General features: G+C 32.6%; 1 protein-coding gene across 1 annotated transcript; it reads right to left on the bottom strand.

Annotated features, from left to right (window-relative positions):
- Positions 1-24,041, bottom strand: LOC124961282 (coiled-coil domain-containing protein 7-like). The gene is made up of 9 exons (XM_047519925.1): positions 24,014-24,041; positions 16,639-16,722; positions 15,915-15,998; positions 11,490-11,567; positions 9,404-9,490; positions 2,330-2,437; positions 2,078-2,128; positions 117-239; positions 1-8 (listed from the first exon to the last, which is right to left on the bottom strand). Exons 1-9 carry the CDS (start codon positions 24,039-24,041, stop codon positions 1-3), a joined length of 651 nt encoding a protein of 216 aa, XP_047375881.1.
- Between the last annotated feature and the right edge of the window lie 713 nt (positions 24,042-24,754).

Below are 24,754 nucleotides of genomic sequence, written 5' to 3' on the forward strand. Positions count from 1 at the left end.
CTAAAAGACTGTTGAATAAAAATGTAAGATAAAAAAGTAAATGAAAAACATACTTCAAAACTGATCTAAGTAATTAGATACTTTAAAATATTTATATATATATATATATATTTTACCTTTATTTATAAATGGTGATAAAGTGACCACCTTCATTGGAAATTTAGTTGGTCTGATTTTCTTAGTATGAGTATTTTCTCGATGTTGTATGAATGTATCTTTCCTTTTATGTAAACCCACACCTAAAATAAAATTTTAAAATAAAATTTTCATGAATATTCTAACTATTCACACACTACTCCCCAAACTCTTTATTTTTGTATTCATAACTTTTCTTAGATTTTACTGAGTAGTCACTTGTCTATTACTATTTCTATAAAGCCTTTAATCATTTTCTATTTCTTGTCTTTGTTCTATGTCCTGTGACAGCATCTTACTTAATTTTGACTTATACCACAACCCCACTTTACTTTGGACCAAATATTCATTTCTGTACTTGATCTGTAGTCTACATTTAAAACAATACATTCAGAAGATCATTTTTTTTATTGTAAACAAATGGGATACATGTTGTTTCTCTGTTTGTACATGAAGTAAAGGCATACCATTTGTGTAATCATAGATTTACATCGGGTAATGTTGTTTGATTCATTCATTTTTTCCCTTCCCCCCTACCCTTCCCACCCCTCTTTTCCCTCTATACAGTCCTTCCTTCCGCCATTCTTGCCCCCCTCCCTAACCCTAACCCTAACCCTAACACTAACCCCTCCCACCCCCATTATGTATCATCATCCGCTTATCAGCGAGATCATTCGTCCTTTGGTTTTTTGAGATTGGCTTATCTCACTTAGCATGATATTCTCCAATTTCATCCATTTGCCTGCAAATGCCATAATTTTATCATTCTTTATGGCTGAGTAATATTCCAACCTAGATATCCTTCAATTGATGAATGGATAAAGAAACTGTGGTATATATATACAATGGAATATTACTCAGAAGATCATTTTAAAGAACAATGTTTTGTATATAAGTCATTGAATCCACCCCCAATTCAACCAAAGCTTGTTAGATTGATTTTTCATAAATTCTATTTGTTATGAAAGTAACATGCTATTGTAGAAAACTTCCATCTTGAAACCAGAGGATAAGAAGCTGAACAAGACATTGCAACTGAAGTCCACTGAGCTAATAAATCATCGTTGACATAATTTGTTTCAGAACCCATGGCTTAAGCTATCCATTCACATTTGTCAGATAAGGGTGAAAGCTGGAGAAAACTTATAAATCACTAAAAATAAAAACCTTAAAGCATATTAAGGTGATGACTCCATGTTATCAAATCTATGTTCATTCTCTAGATTATTTTTCTGAAAATGCCCATGCAAACTTGTTTGTATGATGATATTTTAAAACATCCTGACATTACAGGTTGAATGTTATTTTGGATACAGATGGTACAGAAGATTATTCCAAATGACCTAATCTCACGAGCTGAACTATAGATTCAAATATGTTCTTAAAGTATTGCTAAAATGTTGTAAAAATAAATGCTAGATACCAAGATGAAGAAAAAGCATTGAACTTGGGGATTTCTGCCAAAAAGTTTTGTGTGTGTACATATGTGCGCATTTTTTACAAAATATCATAGACATAAAGTAATGTAGGTGATGGAAGAGAAGAGGATGTGGAGAATTCAACAGAAAAAGGGAAAGTAAAACAGAGGCCACAATAAAAACTTCAGACAATATATAGTTTATGACCGCAAATGATAAAATCTGAGAAAGGAGGAATGAGATTATGACAATGTAGAAATGGAACTCTAGGAGTACATTATATTTTTATATTGATTTTTGCTCTCATCTGAATGTTTGTTCAGTCAGTATGTTCGGTCCTAATCACCCTGTGATGGTATAGGTTGTGGTGTCTTCCACAGGTGACTAGGTCACAAAGGCTCAGTTCTTGAACTTGATCAGTACTCTCATTTAACAAGTCCCCTTCCACCTTTCTACCTTGCCCCTTTTACCATGAGAGGACACAGAAAGAGGCACCATCCATGAACCAGAAAATGAACACTCACCAGACACGCCTTCTGTCAGCAGGTTGGCCATAGATTTTCCAATTTCCGTAACTGTGAGAAATAAATTGCTACTGTTTATAAACTACTAAATTAAAGGTATTTATTTTATAGCAGCTTGAGCTTTATGTATTTTAAGCCTTTATGTATTTTCTGAAATTTTCAAATATGTCAAGAGTAAAATAAAAAGAATTCTATGAAAACTATTCTAAGTAATTAGATACTTATTTTATATGATTATATACTATCTTTTACCTTGATTGTACATGGGTGATTTTGTTAAGGATTTACTTGGTGCAGTGTGCTTGACAAACCTATCTTCTTCTTGTGTGAGCATATCTTTGCCTTTGGATAAATTCACACCTAAAATAAAAAAGTTTTAAAAGTCATATGATGCCATGATGATTACTTACAAACTACTACCAAATTACTCATATAAGTCTTTGTTTCTGTATTTATAAATTTTTATTCCCATTTTATAGAGTGACTACTTATCTATTATTCCAATTTTTATGAAGGTCTCTATCATTTTTTTCCTCATTTTTGTTTATGTTCCTTGACACAATCTTCCTTAATTCTGGCCTTTATCTCAATACCTTTTATTTTGAACAAGAATATTCATTTTCATCTCTGAATTGTAATCCCCTTTTAAATGTTTCCTTTTAACAATTTATATCTCTTAAATTTTATCCACAGCATTTTTATCATAACCTAAATTATTAAAAATAAGTATCAATTAATTAGCACTGATTCTTAATACGTATGATATTTTAAATTGACAGGACTTAAATGAGAGCATTTTATTGCTGAGTCTAAAGTGGTTATTCATAAGTAACAAGGACCCACTCATTGAGCAACAAAAAGTAATTGAAGATACTGATCCTGAAATATAAAGGCAGAAAAAGAGCTCATCATAACCTATCAAATATTTTAAGATAAAACACAAAAAAATTTGAATGATTGTTTCAAACTATTTTATGTATTCAGTTCTAGCTTTCCCTCAGTTATAAGTTGTTTGAGAAAATATATCTTATTTAATTTTTAACAATACTTTTCAAGAAATATGTGAGAATATATTAAGATAAAAATATCTTAAAATATCTCAAAACCAAAGTTACAGAAATCTTGGTTTGAGTGTAAATTTCAATGGAAACACGTATATATTGGTGTTTAAATCTATAGAGATTAAGCTACAAATCTCCAGATTAACACTGGCAAATTTGGTGTCTGGTGAGGCCCCACTCTGGATCATAGATGGCACTTTCTTGCTATGTCCTCACAAGGAGTCAGGGATGATAAGATCTCTGGGGCCTCTTCTCTGAAAGTACTAATCACAAGTTCCAAATTCTATCAAGTCTGAAAAAAGTTCATAACTAGTCTTTCTAGGATCAAAGAGATATTTGTCTAATATTTCTATTCTGGGACTAAAGAGTGTAGTGTAGTGAGAAATATCAGTAGATTCTTTTTCCAACTGGTAAGAAGAAATGGTTCACTGCAAATGAGCATGCAAAGATCCTTCCTTCAATAAGCAGGGAAGGAATGAAAAGTGCATGTTAAGGCATATAGGGTTAAGCATCAAGAATATAAAAGTATGTTCTGGTTGAGAAGTGAGGTGTCCCCCAAAAGCTCATGTGTGATACAATGCAAGAAGGCTCAGAGGAAAATGATTGGGTTGTGAGAGTCTTAACCCAGTGATTTATCCCCCTGATTAACTGATGGTAACTGAAATGGTAGGGTGTGGCGGGAACTGGGACGTGGCTTTGGGGTATATATTTCTATCTGGGGAGTGGAGTCTCTCTCTGTTTCCTGATCACTAAGAAGTGAGCTGCTTTCCTCTCCTGCCATGATGTTCAGCCTCACCTTGAGCCTAGAGGAATGGAGCCAGCCTTCTATGGACTAAGACCTCTGAAACTGTGAGTCCTCAAATAAACTTTTCCTCCTCTATAATTGTGCTGGTTAGATATTTTAGTCACAGCAGCGAAATAGCTAACCAAAATAAAGTATATGCTGGAGAAACTTACTATCTAGTAAAATTCACAATTTTCTCCTTCAGAATATCCTCTTGTTGCTTTAAATCTTTTAAAATTCTATTGTGTTTGGAATTCACTGAGATAGTTTGATAAAACATAAACCATATGACATACCTATTTAAAGTGTCCAAATCAATGGTCTTTAAAATGTTTACATATTTGCATAGGTACCAACAAAGTCAATTTTATGTTTTTTTTTGAAATTACATTAATTTCAGCAAAATGTAGAAAAATTATTTCTATATAGTGTTTGAAATGTAGAAATATTATTCCTATATAACGTTATTCCCCTATTACCATGTTATATGTTAAATGTATTATTATAATTGTTATCATAATTATTTCCTTATTTAACTGAAAGAAGAAAGGAGTAAGAATAAATAATGTTTGCTGTAGTAACCTTCCTGTTTAAAACATCTGACTCATTGCAATTTTTCCTGTGGATTTGATTTACCATTTGGTGTCATTTTTTTACATGAACACATCATTGAACCTACTCATCTCCTTTGTGTTCCATTGTGATACAAATGCCTCTACTGTTGCTCCCCACAAAACACAGTGATGAACATGCACACTGTTACCAACTGTGGGCAGTTGGAAGAGCTGAATCTAGGGTTAGTGCATGCTCTACAACTAAGCCACACCCCTCAGCCCAACAGTGGTTTTAGCAGGGTCCCTTCAACTTCTTCTTTCCCTATTTCTCTACTAAGCTGTCTAATTTAGCATCTCACTAAAGATCAAGGAAAACTGTCTAACATGAATATTTCAGAACTAAATTCAGTTGCATAATCATTGAACTACATAACAACTAAATAACTCTGAGATATTGTAAATTTACATGACATTTTCATCAACTAGAGGAAACAGGAAACCAATAAAATAATTATTTCTCTTCTGATCACATTCATCAGCTAGACTTCTTCTTTTTAAAATCAAAGCAACTTTCCTAGCTAAGTGAGAAATATAGAAACAAGTAGCATTTAAAATAATTGCACCAAGCATCCAGTTAGGTCACAATAGCATTTGATTTTTATTGTTTACTGTCTAAATGGATGAGTTCTAAAATAATACTATCTAGCTAATGTTCCATTGATAGTGTAATGAAACAAATAGATGAGGATGGTGAGAACAAGAAGTTAAGAGAATAATTCTATAAAATGAACCATTGTACTGATTCTCCACATGCTTTCTTTGCCTAAAAGCAATCTGCCTGCAGCCCTGCCTGGCCTTGAAGGGATGGAAAACCTCACATTCCTCAACAAATTTCCACCCCAGGCAGGGTGGAAGTCCTGGCAATCAGTGTATCTGGCAAGTGTTCTATGTCAGTCTCTATAAAAATAAAACAGATTTTGAGAAGTAAAATATAACTTTGTATATGTCAGTGTATTTGTGTTTACTGGTAGTGAAATCTTAACTGACTTTTCTTAAGGAAGAAGAATTTTGTCAAAAGATCTGGACTGCAAAATCATAAAACCATGGGATTGGAAACATTCTTAACAATCATATAAGCATTATTTTATTGAGACTTAGGGAATTTTTATGATTTGAACAAAGTCATACATCCAGTTCTTCCATACAACACTACCTCTTATGCAACTTGAAATCATGCTAGAGAACTTAAGAGAGTAATATAATTTTCATTTTACATTAAAATTCACTCATATTGCAGTAGAGATACACTTGGTGAGGTGGAACACAATTCTATTCACAGGTTGATTTTTAAACAATGGTGTTTATAGTCACAGAAAGTTACTATGTGGGAGAATATTTTACCAAATTTTTAGATTATATAGCTATAAATTAAATGACAATAGTAATGAAAAAGAATAGCAATAATCTTATGGACTAAGATAATGTACTCTCTTGGGTCTATTCAGAATGTTGACTTTGTAGCTGGAAATGAGTAAATTTGCATTAGCATCAATATTGATATTGAATCTCATTCCATTTGAGTTTTTATATGAGTGGAAGTTTTTGCTTGATTTTAACATTACCACTAACTGCAGTGACAGAAATATAAAATCAATGTTAACAAAGGGGAATTAATATTGAAAATGGAATTATCAAGACTGGTGAATCTGGGTCACTTATTGGGCCTAACATTTTCTTGGTGAAACTGAGTTTTAGCAGAGTATGTAAACACAGTTGGAAACCTGTAAAGAACCAGATACTATAAAGTGGAAGTTTCCCTTTTGAGCAATTGCTGAGTCCATGAACACATTTTAATGTTGCACAATGACCTTGACATCCCACTGCAATCTGTATAAAGATGTAGCTCCATTGGGGCAATTTTGCCAAAATAAAAAAAGATGCATAAGATTTGAGTAATTAGTGATGAGCCATAGCAACACAAAACTTGGTAACAACATCAACCTATTTTAACTTTTTTGGTTATTTATCTAACTGATATAATGTTCCTAGATAATAAAGAATGTAATGGAAAGATTATTTGAGGTCAAACAGGTTTAAATACCAGGAATGTACAGGTATGTGCTGGAGAAATTCATATCCTAGCAAGAATCACAATTTTTCTACTTTGCAATATTCTCTGGTAGATTCAAATTTCTATTTATTCTTCCTTAATTTCATTAAACTATTTTTTCTATTTTTAAAAATTTGTTCTAATTAGTTATACAAGACAGTAGATGCATTTTGACACATAAAAATGCTTGTACATGATGTAGAGTTATACTGGTCATGTAATCATATATGCACATAGGATAATAATGTCTGATTCATTCTATCATCCCTACCTGCATACCTCCTTTCCTTCCTTCATTCCCACCTGTTTAATCCAAAATGCCTCTATATTCTTCCCTAACCCTCCTTATTGTGAATTAGCATCCACATGTCAAAGAGAATACTCAGCCTTTGGTTTTTTGGGATTGGCTTATTTTGCTTAGCATGATATTCTCTAGCTCCATCCATTTACCAGTAAATGCCATAATTTATTTTTTCTTTAAGGCTGAGTAATATTCCATTGTGTATATATACCATAATTTCTTAGCCATTCATCTGTTGAAGGGCACCTAGGTTGGTTCTACAGTTTAGCTATTGTGGATTGAGCTGCTATAAGCATTAATGTGGCTGAGTCACTAGTATGCTGATTTTAAGTCATTTGGGTATAAACCAACAAGTGAGAATAACTGGGTTGAATGATGGTCCATTCCTAGTTTTCGGAGAAATCTCCATATTGCTTTTCATAGTGGTTGCACCAATTTGCAGTCCCACCAGCAACATACGAGTGTACCTTTATCCCCACATCCTCGCCAACACTTATTGTTGCTTGTATTCAGATAATTGCCATTCTGACTGGAGTAAGATGATAGAGATGTTGAACATTTTTTTCATGTATTTGTTGATCAATTGTATATCTTCTTCTGTGAAGTATCTGTTCAGTTTCTTAGTCCATTTATATTATTTGTTTTTTTCGTGTTAAGTTTTTTGAGTTCTTTATATGTCCTGGAGATCAATGCTCTATCTGAGGTCCATGTGGTAAAGATCTGGTAAAGATCCATTCTGTAGGCTCTCTCTTCATGTTACTGATTATTTTCTTTTCTGTGAGGAGGCTTTCAGTTTGATACTCTCATTTTTGATTCTTGATTTTACTTCTTGTGTTTTAGGGTTCTTGTTAAGGAAGTCAGTTCCTAAACTATTAACTACAGTGTCTCTGTTGTAGTGCCTAAGTCCTTGATCCACTTTGAGCTGAGTTTTATGCAGGGTGAGATAGGGGTTTAATTTCATTTTGCTATATATGGATTTCTAGTTTTCCCAGCACCATTTGTTTTAGAGGCTATTTTTTTTCTAATGTATTTTTTGGCACCTTTACCTAGTATTAGATAACTGTATTTATGTGGGTTTGTCTCTTTGTCTTCCATTCTGGATCATTGGTCTACATATCTGTGTTGGTGCCAATACCATGCCATTTTTGTTACTATGCCTCTGTAGTAAAATTTAAGGTATGGTATTGTGATGTCTCCTGCTTTACTTTTCTTGGTAAGTATTGCTTTGGCTATTCTGGGTCTCTTATTTTTACAAATGAATTTCATAATTGCTTTTTCTAGTTCTATGAAGAATGTCATTGGGATTTTAATAGAAATTGCATTAAATCTGTATAACACTTTTAGTAGTATGGTCATTTTGACAATGTTAATTCTGCTTCTCCAAGAGCATGGGAGATCTTTCCATCTTTAAAAGTCTTGTATTTCTTCCTTTATTGTTCTATAGTTTTCACTGTAGAGACTTTCACCTCTTTTTCTAGAATGATTTCAAAGTATTTCATGTCATTAAACTACTCTTTAAAAATATGAAATATATCATATAATTTCTTCTTTTAAAGTATCCAATTCAATAGCGTTTAATATATCCATAGCATTGTTAAAACCATTCAGCAAATCACTTTTAGAAAGTACCTCAAATTTATAATTAATTTTCAATAAGGTATAGAAACATTATTCCCTCTTTCTCACTTAGTATTCCTATAAATATTGTAAGCATTAATGCTGTTACTATAATCATATTACAATTATTTCTTTATATAAACTTTAACTTTTAAAGAAGTCAAGAAAAGAAAAAAAGGACAAGTTTGTTATAATTATGTCCTTTATTTATAACTGCTAGTAAAAATTCTTTCAAAAATACTTCCCTACGGATTTGAGTTGCTGTCTCCTTTAATTTTCTTTCTCCAGCACGTCATAGGTTCCACCCATCTCAATTATACAACTAAATAAATATTGTACTATATAATTACATTTTAAATCAAGTAAGAGAACAAAAATATGTATTTGTACAGTCTTTATAATAACAGAATCTCTTCACCAATGCTCTTGAATATATGGATTCAAAAAACGGTGTGAGGACACTTGCTTTCAGTCTGAAGAACTCTTTCTTATAAAGTGCCTGATTGTAACTAATTCTCTTTTTATGAATTTGCTTGGATGTAAAATCAGGGTTACTTATAATACTTTGCATATGCCACCCCACTGTCTTTCTTCCAGTCTTTTTAGTTTCTGATGCTTTCTTTAGTTTCTGGTCTTTTCATACAAGTTAATTAATTAATTAATTTTATTAGTGAATTAGAGTTATACATAATGGTGGGGTTAATTTTGATGTAATCATACTCTACTGGTCTTCTTTCTATTACTGTGGGCTTTTTGTAGGAGAGAATTCATGAAGATTTTTCTTGTATAATAATAATACCACTAATATAATAATAATAGTGCTGTTGTCATTGAATATCCATAAACTCCCAGAGACGATAGTTAAATCATAAGTGAATTTTAAAAATTATTGTTCTTACCAGGGTGACTCATTGATTTTGTCTTCATTTCATCCTTTATTATTAGACCTTTTCCTTTTATATCAGTCAAGAACTGTATATTAGTTTCTATAAAAGTAAACAGATTAAAAACAATTTTCTAAAGTAAATATTAATATATGCATATATGTGTGTCTAGTATTACCCTAATTAAAATTTTTCATTAGAAAAGACTGATGCAACGTGTAAGAGAAGTTGGAAATGTGTCCTGATCCTGACACCATGCCTTGAAGTCTTGAAGAATTGATGGAATAAAGGTTATGAATAAATGTTAAAATTTGTACTATGGTCATAGCAACCTAAATATATACCAGGACAATCAACAGGCAGAAATCAGGTGAAGTATTAAAGAAAACCAAGGTGTATCAGATTGGGCAAAGCAACTTTAAATAATTACATAGCAACATTTTTGTAAAAGTAATGAGTTATAGCAACATCAACTGGGGAACATTAGCAAATATATTTAGGCTCTATGGTCTTCCAATTAAAGATATATGTAAAAGATTTGGGGATGTAGTTTAGTGATAGAGAACTTGCCTAGCATGCACAAGGCCATATGTTTGGTATTCAGCACCAAAAGAAGAGAAAGATATATGTATAAAAGAAATTTTGATTCATTCAAAATAAGAAATCAAAGAATTCCCGGGTAAGCAGGAGGACAATGAGTAAAGCAGTTCAGAACAGGGTTAGACACTAGGAATTCAAAGGTTTCTGCAAGAGAAATTTATAATCTAGTTAGTCACAGTTTTTCTTCCTTACATTACTGCTTTAAATTAAATTATATATGACATACATATTGTATATTATATGTGTTTATATATAATATGCATACATATATCTGTATATGTATACATAAATGGGAATATATATATATATAAGCATATACATATAAATAAAAAATGTTAGTTATGCTATATACATGTATATACAAATGTTATCTATAAAACATACCAAATATTTTCCCATTTAAAGGTGTGCAATTCAATGGTTATTAATGCAGGTAAACCTCTATATAAATGGGTTCTGCATCTAAGTATTCAGTTGATAACGGATCCAAAGTATTTGAAATAAACTGCACTTATATTGAACGTATATGGCATTTTTTGGTCATTATTCCCTAAACAATATAGTATAACAACTACTTACATGGCATTTACTTTGTACTAGTTATTATAAATAATCTAGAGGTGATTCAAACTATATAGGAGAATGTACACAGATTATATGCAATTATGCTATTTAAATAATATATTATAGAAAATCTGGATGCTGATGTATTCATCCCCTTTGCAGACTTGTTTTTGTTTCCTTGTTGTTGATTTGGCAGGATTATTTTACTTGAGTCTCTTCCCTCTGCTGTTGGATCACTCTTACGTTGTTCTTCAAGGGGCCCTTGGACATGCAAACCATCTCCCTTGAATGTCAGTGAATTTACCAGGGCTTTCTAAGTGTTTCTTCCCATCTAGTTCCCAGTATTTCCCTTTTTTCCTCCTCCTTTCCCCTGGAATTCTCTATTAAAGTCTCTTCTTTTGGTTTTAATCAAAAGACGTGTGCCTAACTCTGCACTTACAGTACTACATTCAGCTGGATAATATCTCGGAAATATAACACAACTGAAGAACTTGAATACACCTTGCCTGATGTTTTTATCATAAAGAGGACTTGATAACTAATGAAAATAACTATGTGTTAAATTCCTGTTATTATTAAATCTATTAGCCAGTCTTTCTGGTTTTGAAAAATTGGAAGAAACATTTCTATATAATCCTGAAACTGTGAATAGAATAGCACTGGATATCTTCCCATGAAGTATATTCTAAGGTTATTATACTATTGTTTTTTTATGGATTACATTCCAAGTGGATGAGTTAAGAAAAACAACTGTATTTAGTTAATTTGAAATTGCCAGTTAATACTAGAGTTCTATGGATTATAGTGGAATTCATGAAGACTTTTGCTCATGTGATAAGGATTTATAGGTACTGTTCTTAATAGAGCCACAATAAATTAATTCTGGAGAATATAAACTAAAAAGAAATGCTAAAGTCATAAAAATTCTTGTTATTACCAGGGGGATTCTGTATTTGTATCTTGGATTCACCCTTGTTTTTGCCTCTTTCAATTGCACGTGTCGATCCATCCCTTCCTGTAGAAAATCACATATATCACATACATCACATATATAACACTGTATGATAACCAGTTATTCACAGATATGAGTGTGTATGTGATGTGTGCATGTGTGTGTGTTGGTAGTGCTAACTAAACAAGTTTATTTGTAGAATAATAATGAAATGCCTAAATTGGAAAATAACAAAACCTTCAAAGGGAAAGGATGCTAGCAATTATATAAGCCACATAATATTGAGGTTAGGTATGTGTACTGAGTTCACCAAGATCATATTTCCAGAGAAAGACAAAGCTGATGCACATCTCAAAGTCATGTAACTCTTTAAGCAGTGATTTTTCTATGCAGCTATAGCTCTTATACAAATTGAAATCACTCAGAGACATTATGATAATAATATAACTTTCAAATTAAAATTAAAATCACATTAATTCTGTAGTATGTTCCATGTGAAATGGAACTTAACATTTCCCCCCATAGTTCTAGCTGCAGATCATCATCTCATTAGGCACAGATACTTAGTATAAGGAAGAAATTCTTTGATTCACCACAAATATTTCCATTTCATTTTAGATCATGTAACTGTAAATCATTGTAAATGTCAGTGATAAAAAGAATGACAAGATATTTGTTGGACTTTAAAAAAGTGCCCTCTGAGGTTCATGTAGCATTTAGCAAAAAGAAAATAGCTAAATTTGCAAAACTACTTGGGCATGATGAGATCATTTCCCTCTTCAGCTTCTATGCAACTTTATATTTTTGCTGGACTCAAAAAACACTAACTAGGTTCAAAGACATAAAAATAACATTTCATAAAAGACATGAAAATTATTTAAAAGGAAATTTATTGAAAAGGGGATAAGTAGGATTGGTGAGGTTAAGGTCAATGATGAAACTTAACATTTTGTGGGTGGGAGTTGGTTTTAGCAGAGCATGTAACTGTGTTTGGAAACCTGTTATGATTCTGACCCTATAGAGTAGACATTTTCTCTTTGGAAAAATGGATCACATATGAATAAATAGAAATGGTTGCTCAAATATTTCATGATTACACTCTATAACGATGGATACATTATTACCAAAATAAAAAGATGCATGAGATAGGGCAGAACTTTTTTTTTGATAATTAAGGAACAGCATTTTGTTAAAGTAGTAAGATAAACATCAACTCAAAACTTGGAATATTAACACATATATTTTAGCCTCTCCGGTCCTTTCTACAATTGGTTTATGTGTAAAGGACTGATGCATTTGAAATGAGCATGCAAATGATCCTTACATAAATGGAAGAAATGAGAATTTGAGGGAAAATTGGGTTAAGAAACAGGAAGTAAAAGGTATATGCTAGAGATAATCTAATAGGAGTTACCATTTTCCTTTTATGCAACATCATCCCTTTGATTTAATTTTTTAAAATATCTTTCCCTTCTTTATTAATTTTAAGGTTTTTTTTCAGATGTATTTTTTAAAAGTCTGCAATGTACCATATAATTAGCCCATTTAAAACATTCAGTTCTACTGGGCGCAGAGGCACATGCCTGTAATCCCAGTGGCTCAGGAGGTTAAGACAGGAGGATCAAGAGTTCAAAACCAGCCTTGGCAACTTAGTGAGGCCCTATGCAACTCAGAGAACCTGTCTCTAAATAAAATACAAAAAAAGGGCTGGGGATGTAGTTCAATTGTTAAGTGCCCCTGAGTTCAATACCTGGTACCAAAAAAAAAAGTTCAATTCTTTGATTTTTAAAATATTCAGAGGTTTATATACCATCATCACAAGTTTAGAATGTACTTCGATTTATTTTTAATAAATTCTAATGAAATAATGGAAAGTTCTTCCTATGTAGGTCTATTTTCTCTTCCCCATTTTGTGCTATTGTTATCAGCATGCTACAGTGATGCAGCCACTTCAATGTTCATAGCTGCTCAATTCCAATAGCTACATTGTGGAACCAACCTAGATGCCCTTCAATGGATGAATGGATAAAGAAACTGTGGTATATATACACAGTGGAATATTACTCAGTCATAAAGAAGAATAAAATTATGGCATTTGCAGGCAAATGGATGAAGTTGCAGAATATCATGCTACGTGAGATGAGCCAATCCCCCAAAAAACAAAGGCCAAATGATCTCTCTGATAAGCGGATGATGATACATAATGGGGGGTGGGAGGGAGGCAAGAATGGAGGATGGATGGATTGTATAGAGAAAAAAGAGGAGTGGGAGGGGGTGGGGTAAGGAAAAATAACAGAATGAGACAAACATAGTCACCCTATGTACATGTATGAATACACAAATGGTATGCCTCTACTTCACGTACAACCAGAGAAACATGGTGTGCCCCATTTGTTTACAATGAATCAAAATAAATAAATTATTTTAAAAAATTGACTGGGCTAAGAGATGCTAAAATAGCCAATAAAATCTTATTTCTAGGTGAAAAAAATTACAAATTACAACTTTAAATATTAAAGACAACTGCTATTACTGAACTGTTATTGTTATAATCATTTCTTTACATAAATTCACTTGCCTTTTAAAGAAACTGAGACAAAAAAGAATAAAAATATACAGTCATGCATAGCATAATTATGTTTCAGTCAGTGATGGACTAAGTATATATAATGCAGACTACACCATATAGCCTAGGTGTATAGTAGCCTATATGATTTAAGTAGCCATTTTCACAATGATGAAATTGCCTAATGATATATTTCTCGGAATGTATCAGCTTTGTTAAATGATGCATGACTGTATTTATAGCATTTATTATATTACCCTTCTTATTTATAAGTTCTGGTTCTATTCATTTGTTCCTGTGGATTCAGATTGCCTATATTTTGTCAATATTTTACTCTAATATATAACTTCTCCCAACTATTACCTATGTGCTGCTATTATAGAGCAGATTGCATGTCTATATATTAATGTCCTAACAAGGTTTAAATCAATACAATAGGAGGGAGAGGCCATACGTATTTATATGGTCTTTCAGCATTACAGAATTCCTTTAAACCAAGCTCATTTTATGGGATTCAAATTATTGTCAGAGATCAATTGTTCTTAGCCTGAGGAAATTTCTTTTTAACTTATTAGAAAGCATTTCTGCTAGCAACAAATTCTCTAAATTTTCATTCATTTAGAAATATCTTTATTTCACCTCCTTTTTGGAAAATTAACTTTATTGTATATACAGATCTTAGATAACAGATTTTTTTTCCCTTTAACTCTTGGAATATGTCATTATACTGCCTCCTGGAACAGCTTCTGATTTAAGCCAGCTTTTAATCATACTGGGTATGAGGGTTAATATTAGTTGCAAACTAGAATTACGGAATACCTAGAGAACCCATAAAGTATTATTTTTGGGTATTTCCAGAGGAGACTGATATGTTTGAGCAGCTCAAGGAGATCTTCCTTTGATGATTATATATATATGATATATATGTTATCTTGCCTTTCTCCTCGCTCTTTATCTTAGAATCAATTAGATATAATCACATTTGTCAATTCTTGCTATTATTTCCGGAGCACTTGGAGTCCTATTCAGGAAGTTGTTGCCTGTACACTTTCTTAAAGTGTCTCTCCTATGTTTTCCTCTTGTACTTGCAAAATTTCAGTTCTTACATTAAGGTCTATGATCCATTGTAAGGTTGAGAAATAGGGGTCTCTTACTCTTGTAGTGTGAAGCTGCTAATGTTGCACCTCTAAGGGAACAGCCTTTGGAAGGCACACGGTCACTTCTGAATGACAATGACTTTGGAGGTTTTCTCTCTTAATGTCTCTTTACCTTATTTCTCTGTTAAGCTGTCTGCCCCTTTGAACAGTATATCAGACATCAATGAATGCTTTATCTAATTCTGTTACTCCATGACTAATGACAGTATTAAAATATCTGAATTATATAACACAACTAAGGGACTCTACTAAAGTTATATTACTGTCATGCCCGACATTGTAAAGTACAGCAAGAATTGGTAACTAATAAAATAACATATTTTTCTCCTTTTATCACATGTATAAGCCAAATTTTCTGTTTTTGCAGATTCAAAGAAAATTTCTATCTAGAGTGGAAATACAAAGTGATAAGAATAACTTCGGACATACTTTGACCAATAATATTCTAATCTCACTATAAAATTTGCTTTTTATGAATTGCTTGCTGACTGGATGATTTCCAGAAGTAATCACATTTAACAAATTTTCCATTTCTAGTAAGACAGTGAAAAACAATCATAGAAGGGTACCCATGAAGATCGTTGCCTATGTCATGATAATGTAGAGGTAGTATAGTCCTTAAAGACATATTTATCTGAAGAAGTTTAAAAAAAGGTAAAATATTAGGCTTGCAAATTTTTTTCTTACCAGGGATATCCACTGGCAGTGTCTTGTATTCACTCTTCAATAAAGGTTGTTTAAAACCATCTCTCAAGTATTCTGGATCAATCTCTATAGAATAAGAAGATTTCAAAATACTTTGTGAGGTAGTCCTAAAATAGGGATGTGAAAGGTGTGTGTGTGTGTGAGAGAGAGAGACAGACTAACATAATTAGCCTTTTTTAACAATGGATGTAGTTATTATGATATGTCTGCACTGTTAAATCTCTAGACATTAGAACTGGAAGGTCATTTGCATCAAATAAGTTTCAGGATACTGAGGTTTAACATGTTTACTGAATGACCAAGAACACATATCCAGTTAATAATACAATCGTAACTGTTATATTCTTAACCACAGGTATGAGTCATTTTATTATTGCAGATTGAAAGAACTTTTTATCTACATTAGAAAGAGAACTTTTCATCTAATCAATTAGGATAGCCTAGGATATATGTGAACAAAGAAAGCACTAAGCTCATTTGACTTTTCTAAAGTATTTGCTAAATGGATGAGTTCTAAGAGTAGTGATATGTAGCTAATTTTCTATTTTTTGTAAGTAGCACAGTACAATTATGGGAGGGTACTTGTGAGGACTTTTTCCCATGTCATGTAATATACAGATAGTGTTGTCACTGCAGACACATACTTAACCATACTCCAAAAATGATAAAAAATGAGAAATATTAGACTTGAGAAGCTTTTACATACCAGGGAGATTCACTGGTGGTGTCCTGAAATCACTCTTCAATAAATGTTGTTTTAAAGCATCTTTCAAGCGTTCTGGATCAGTCTCTATAGAAATAAAAAGATTTCAAAACACTTTGTAAGGCATTACTAACATAGGGATATGAGGTTTGCGTTTGTGTGTACATGGGTGCATGAATCTGTGTGTGTGTGTGTGTGTGTGTGTGTGTGTGTGTGAGAGAGAGAGAGAGACAGAGAGAGACAGAGAGAGAGAGGGAGAAGGAGAGAGAGAGATACACACACATAATTAGCCTTTTAAAAAATTAATGGATGACATACTAATATAATTAGTTTTTTTATTCAAAATAAGAATGATATAAAAGTATCTAGATTGTCAAATCTCTAAACATTAGAACTGGAAGGTCATTTGGCAATTAAATATTCTTGGATAAAAGTCTTCTGTTGGGTATTTATACTGCAAAATAATCTCCTACTCTGGCATTTTCTTTTTAAATTTCTTAATAATTGATACCTATTGATGTGTATATATTTTTAATGTTAAGTCCAGTTTAAAAACACAACAGTGCTGTACACTGTTTAAAAAAATATTTCCTTAATCCCAAAACAAGATATTTTCTTATATTATTTTCAAGAAGGTTAATTATTTGACAATATACATAGGAATAGAACTATTTCTAAAAGAATATTCACATAGTTGTTACATAGTATTTGTCATCAATACATGTGTGTGTGTCCCACAATAATTGTTCCATTCATCTGTTTGTCTAACATTGTACCAATACCACAACTGCTTTAATGATTGTGTCTTTATACTAAGACCTGCTATTTAATGTTTTATGTCCTTCAAATTTGATGTTTTAAGTCCTTTGTACTTTTTCAGGGTGGTCTTTGCTATTTTGTCTGTATGAACCTCTACTGGGATAAAAATTTTAGAATTCAGTTATCAATTTTTCAGAAAAAAAATGTTGAGGAATTCTTTCTTTTTCTTTTTCCTTTTATCTTTGTGGAGCTAGTTATGGAACCCAGGCCTTTAGCTCATGCTAGGCAAGTGCTCCATTACTGAGCTACCTCTGCATCCCCAGTCCTGGAATCTTGACTGTGACTGCATTGAATTCATAGATAACTAAAATCCATGGTTTACATTAGAGGTAACTCTTTCTGTTGTGTATTTTCATGGGTTTTTGCAAATGGATAAAATCATGTATCCACTGCTACATAATCATACAAAATAATTACAGCACCCTGAAAATTTCTCGTGCTTATACTTATTTGCACCTCCCTTTACTCTGAATCTTTGTAAACTTCTGATATTTTTACTGTACCTGTAATTTTGTACTTCCTAGAGTATCACAGGATATCATACATTATATAGCCCTTTCAGATTGTCTTATTTTTAGTAAAGTGCATTTTAAGTTCCTCGTATATCATCTTGTGGCTTAATAGCTCCTTTCTATTTATTACTAAATAATGAAACATTACATGGAAGTACCAGTTTGTTTATGCATTATTCTATCAAAGAACATCTTGGTTGCTTCTAATTTGTGACAATTATAAATAAAGTAGCTATAAACATTTATGTGCAAGTGTTTGTGTAGATGTAAGGTTTCAACTATTTGAGTATCAGGAGCAATATTGATGGCAATTATATAATAAGATTATGTTTAGCTTTGTAAAAACTGTCAAACTGTCTTTCTTTTAAAATGGCTATCTCATTTTGCATTCCCACCAGCAATGAACGTGATCATTCATTGGTATCTTAATTTTGTTATTCTTTGTATCTTTGATGATACATCTGTTTAGCTTTTTTGCCTATTTTTGAACTGAGTTATTTGTAATCTCTCCTGGTAAATACATAGTGTGAGCCTGAAAAAAGCCTGAAATAACTCTATTATTATTTGGTAAAGTATTCTAAATCTGTCAGGTAGATTGATGCTGTGTAGTTTACTATGTTCTCAATAATTTTTATCTCTAAGATGTGTCAATTACTGATAGAGGGGTATTTGAGTTACCAAATGTAATACTGAATTTGTCTAGTTTTCCTTGAAATTCTATTGGTTTTGCTTCCTGCATTTTGGTGCACTGTGGTAGGTTCATATACATTAAGGATCACTATATCTTCTTGGAGAATTGATTCCTTAATCATTACTTAATGACTCTTGTTATCATAGTAATTGTCCTGCTCCCAAGTCTGCGTATTCTGATTAATGTGGCTACTTTTGATTTCTTTTGATTAGTGATAGGATGGTATATATTCTCATTTCTTTAGGTTTAATTTGTCTGTCTATATTAAAAGTAGGTTTCTTATGAACAACATATATCTGGATCTTTTTTTTTTTTTTCAAACCTGTCTGAACATGTCTTTGTTGTTGTTGTTGTTGTTTGGTTGTTTTTGCACCAGGGATTGAATCCAGGGGCACTTTACCACTGAAACACATCCCCAGTCCTTTTTTATATTTTATTTAGAGACAGGTTCTCACTGAGATGCTTAAGGCATCCTTAAAGTGCTGAGGCTGGCTTTGAACTTTTGATCCTCTTGCCTCATCCTCCTGAGCTGCTGGGATTACTGGCATGCACCACTGCACCTGGTTCATGTCTGTTTTTTAAATTGATGTGTTTAGGTTATAGATATTTAAAGTGATTTTTGTTATAAATGGATTAATATCTAAAACATTTATCAGTAATATTTTTTTATAAATTTGTTCTTTTTAGTTATATGTGATAGTACAGTCTACTTTCAATGTTTATACAAACATGGAGTATATCTTAGTCTGATTAAGATGCCAGTCTTGTGGATGCACATGATGTGTAGATTCACTGTGATGTATTCATATAAGTACATAGAAAAATCATGTTAGATTCATTTTACTGCCTTTCTTATTCCTAGTCCCCTTTTCTTCCTTTTATTTCCACTAAACTTCTCTTCTTATCCTCCTTCCCTTGATGTGTGTCAGCACTCTTGTATCAGAGAGAACATTCAACCTGTGGTCTTATGGGCTTATTTCATTTAGCATGATAGTCTCCAGATAGATTTACTGGCAAACACAGAGCAAGGAAGGAGGAGGAGGGAAGAATAGAAGTTCATTGGATTAGACAAAGGGGAATGAAGGGAAGGGAGTGGGTATGGGAATAGGAAAGACAGTAGAATGAATCTGACATAACTTTTCTTTGCTCATAAATGAATACACTGACTAGCATAACTCCACATCATGCACAAGCACAAGAATGGGATCCTCATGGGAATGGCTTTTATGTATGTATAATATGTCAAATATGTATGTATAATATGTCAAAATATACTCTACCATCATGTATATCTAAAATCAACAAATAAAAGACCTTTCTAGCTGGATTCTTAGAAAGACCCACTGCAGGGAGGCTTCCCTCTGGTTTGATTTGTGGCTGTCTGGGCATGGGAAGATGCTGTGCTGATTTAAGAGGCTGACTGGTCAGCTGTGGACTCTGCAAGACAGCTGCAGGGGCCTGCACTCAGCTTCCCCCCCACACACACAATTTAGTTTTAAATGGTTTATGCTGCTTTAAGGAACCTTATGCATTTTAAAGTTTTTCTGTCTTTTCAACAGTTTTCCAGTGGTTTTTAATGTGTGAGCTTAAGAGACTGTCTGCTCCCTGCCTCTTTCTCTCTGTTATCTCGTCCCCCACTCATCCACAGCTTTGGGTCAGGGCACTCTGGATTTTGATTTCTCCCTGGTAACTTATCTTCCAGTCTCTCCAGGCCTCAGACTATGTAGTACTGAGTCTCAGAGCTTTGATTTTTGTCACCCACTGGTTAATTCTGCTTTTATTCACTGCCCTCTTTCTGTGGTGTGAGGGGACTGGGACTTGTGGCTTACTTTACCTCCCAATTTTCTCCATCCTCCTCCATTTTAATTTGATTCTGGGAATTTTTAAGTATCTTCCCTGATTTAGTCAACACCCCAGTTTCCATTCAAAAATTTATTGCTTAATTTTTATGCGTTGGTTGAATTTCTGCCATTTTTATGTTGATTTCTAGTTTCATCCCATTGTGAGCTGATAAGATGCAATAAATTATTTCAGTTTTTTGTGTTTGTTAAGACTTGCTTTATGGTCTAATATAGGATCTATTTTAGAGGAAGCTGTAGGTACTGATGAAAATAATGTGTGTTCTACCCCTGTTAGATGGAATATTCTGTAAATGTCTGTTAACCTCTCTTGATTTAGATCATAATTTAATTCTGATGTTTCTTTGTTGCTGATTGTTGAGTGAGTGACCTATTAACATCATCTAGTATCATTATATTGGGGCCTATCTGCCCTTTTATGTCCAGTATTGTTTATTTCATAAAATTGGGTACTCCAATGTTCAGTGTATTCATAATTGTTTTATCTTATTAATGAATCCATTCTCCTTGCCTCTTCTGACTGATTTTGGCTTGGAAGTATACTTTGTTGAATCCTGCTTGATTTTGGATTCCATTTGCTTGGAGTATCATTTTCCATCACTTTCACTTTTAATCTGTGCATGTCGGCAAGTGAGATGAATTTCTTTCAGGCAGCATATTGTTGGATTTTGTTTTTTAAAGCAGTCAGTCAATCTGTCTTTTGAGAATTAGAACCACCTTTGGGGTTATTGTTTAAAGTATATATTTATTCCTTTCATTTAAAAACTTCTTCTAGTTATTTTGAATATCTTTTGTTCATTTTTCTTTGCTTATTTTAGATATACACAACAGTAGAATGTATATTGACCTACTATATATATATGAAGTATACTTCCCATTCTTGTGGCTGGACATGATGTGGAGTTATACTGGTCGTGTATTCATATATGAACATAGGAAATCATATGATGTCTGATTCATTCTATTGTCTTTCCTATTCCTCTCTTCCTCCCTTCCCTTCATTCCCCTTTGTCTAATCCAGTGAAGTTCTATTCTCCCCCACCCCCATGGTGTGTTAGCATCAGAGAGGACATTCAGCCTTTGACTTTTTGGGATTGGCCTATTTCACTTAGCATTATAGTCTCCAGTTCCATCCATTTCCCAGCATTCTTCTGTATGGCTAAGTAATACATTGTGTATATAAATATCACATTTTCTTTATCCATTCATCTGTTAAAGGGCACTTAGGTTGGTTCCCTAGCTTAGCTATTGTGAATTGAGCTGCTATAAACATTGATGTGGTTGCATCACAGTAGCATGCTGATTTTAAGTCCTTTGAGTATAAACTGAGGAGTGGAATAACTGAGTCAAATGGTATTCCAAGTTTTTTATGGAATCACCATACTGTTTTCCAGAGCGGTTGCTCAAATTTGCAGTCCCACCAGCAATGTATGAGTATACCTTTATCCCCACATCCCCGCCAACACTTATTGTTGCTTGTATTCAGATAATTGCCATTCTGACTGGAGTAAGATGATGGAGATGCTGAACATTTTTTTCATGTATTTGTTGATCAATTGTATATCTTCTTCTGTGAAGTATCTGTTCAGTTTCTTAGTCCATTTATATTATTTGTTTTTTTCGTGTTAAGTTTTTTGAGTTCTTTATATATCCTGGAGATCAATGCTCTATCTGAGGTCCATGTGGTAAAGATCTGGTAAAGATCCATTCTGTAGGCTCTCTCTTCATGTTACTGATTATTTCCTTTGCTGTGAGGAGGCTTTCAGTTTGATACTATCTCATTTTTGATTCTTGATTTTACTTCTTGTGTTTTAGGGTTCTTGTTAAGGAAGTCAGTTCCTAAGCGATTAACTACAGTGTCTCTGTTGTAGTGCCTAAGTCCTTGATCCACTTTGAGCTGAGTTTTATGCAGGGTGAGATAGGGGTTTAATTTCATTTTGCTATATATGGATTTCTAGTTTTCCCAGCACCATTTGTTTTAGAGGCTATTTTTTTCTCCAATGTATATTTTGGCACCTTTACCTAGTATTAGATAACTGTATTTATATGGGTTTGTCTCTTTGTCTTCCATTCTGGATCATTGGTCTACATATCTGTGTTGGTGCCAATACCATGCCATTTTTGTTACTATGCCTCTGTAGTAAAATTTAGGGTATGGTATTTTGATGTCTCCTGCTTTACTTTTCTTGGTAAGTATTGCTTTGGCTATTTTGGGTCTCTTATTTTTCCAAATGAATTTCATAATTGCTTTTTCTAGTTCTATGAAGAATGTCATTGGGATTTTAATAGAAATTGCATTAAATGTGTATAACACTTTTAGTAGTATGGTCATTTTGACAATGTTAATTCTGCTTCTCCAAGAGCATGGGAGATCTTTCCATCTTTGAAAGTCTTGTATTTCTTCCTTTATTGTTCTATAGTTTTCACTGTAGAGACTTTCACCTCTTTTTCTAGAATGATTTCAAAGTATTTCATGTCATTAAACTACTCTTTAAAAATATGAAATATATCATATAATTTCTTCTTTTAAAGTATCCAATTCAATAGCGTTTACTATATCCATAGCATTGTTAAAACCATTCAGCAAATCACTTTTAGAATGTACCTCAAATTTATAATTAATTTTCAATAAGGTATAGAAACATTATTCCCTCTTTCTCACTTAGTATTCCTATAAATATTGTAAGCATTAAAGCTGTTACTATAATCATATTACAATTATTTCTTTATATAAACTTTAACTTTTAAAGAAGTCAAGAAAAGAAAAAAAGGACAAGTTTGTTATAATTATGTCCTTTATTTATAACTGCTAGTAAAAATTATTTTAAAAATACTTCCCTACGGATTTGAGTTGCTGTCTCCTTTAATTTTCTTTCTCCAGCACGTCATAGGTTCCACCCATCTCAATTATACAACTAAATAAATATTGTACTATATAATTACATTTTAAATCAAGTACATGAAGAGAACAAAAATATGTATTTGTACAGTCTTTATAATAACAGAATCTCTTCACCAATGCTCTTGAATGTATGGATTCAAAAAACGGTGTGAGGACACTTGCTTTCAGTCTGAAGAACTCTTTCTTATAAAGTGCCTGATTGTAACTAATTCTCTTTTTATGAATTTGCTTGGATGTAAAATCAGGGTTACTTATAATACTTTGCATATGCCACCCCACTGTCTTTCTTCCAGTCTTTTTAGTTTCTGATGCTTTCTTTAGTTTCTGGTCTTTTCATACAAATTAATTAATTAATTAATTTTATTAGTGCATTAGAGTTATACATAATGGTGGGGTTAATTTTGATGTAATCATACTCTACTGTTCTTCTTTCTATTACTGTCGGCTTTTTGTAGGAGAGAATTCATGAAGATTTTTCTTGTATAATAATAATACCACTAATATAATAATAATAGTGCTGTTGTCATTGAATATCCATAAACTCCTAGAGAAGACAGTTAAATCATAAGTGAATTTTAAAAATTATTGTTCTTACCAAGGAGACGCATTGATTTTGTCTTCATTTCATCCTTTATTATTAGACCTTTTTCTTTTATATCAGTGAAGAACTGTAAATTAGTTTCTATAAAAGTAAACAGATTTAAAAACAATTTTCTAAAGTAAATACTAATATATGCATATATGTGTGTCTAGTATTACCCTAATTAACATTTTTCATTAGAAAAGACTGATGCAACTTGTAAGAGAAGTTGGAAATGTGTCCTGATCCTGACACCATGCCTTGAAGTCTTGAAGAATTGATGGAATAAAGGTTATGAATAAATGTTAAAATTTGTACTATGGTCATAGCAACCTAAATATATACCAGTACAATCAACAGGCAGAAATCAGGTGAAGTATTAAAGAAAACCAAGGTGTATCAGATTGGGCAAAGCAACTTTAAATAATTACATAGCAACATTTTTGTAAAAGTAATGAGTTATAGCAAGATCAACTGGGGAACATTAGCAAATATATTTAGGCTCTATGGTCTTCCAATTAAAGATATATGTAAAAGATTTGGCGATGTAGTTTAGTGATAGAGAACTTGCCTAGCATGCACAAGGCCATATGTTTGGTATTCAGCACCAAAAGAAGAGAAAGATATATGTATAAAAGAAATTTTGATTCATTCAAAATAAGAAATCAAAGAATTCCCGGGTAAGCAGGAGGACAATGAGTAAAGCAGTTCAGAACAGGGTTAGACACTAGGAATTCAAAGGTTTCTGCAAGAGAA

This window comes from Sciurus carolinensis, chromosome 12, assembly GCF_902686445.1.
Source record: "Sciurus carolinensis chromosome 12, mSciCar1.2, whole genome shotgun sequence".
NCBI lineage: Eukaryota > Metazoa > Chordata > Mammalia > Rodentia > Sciuridae > Sciurus > Sciurus carolinensis.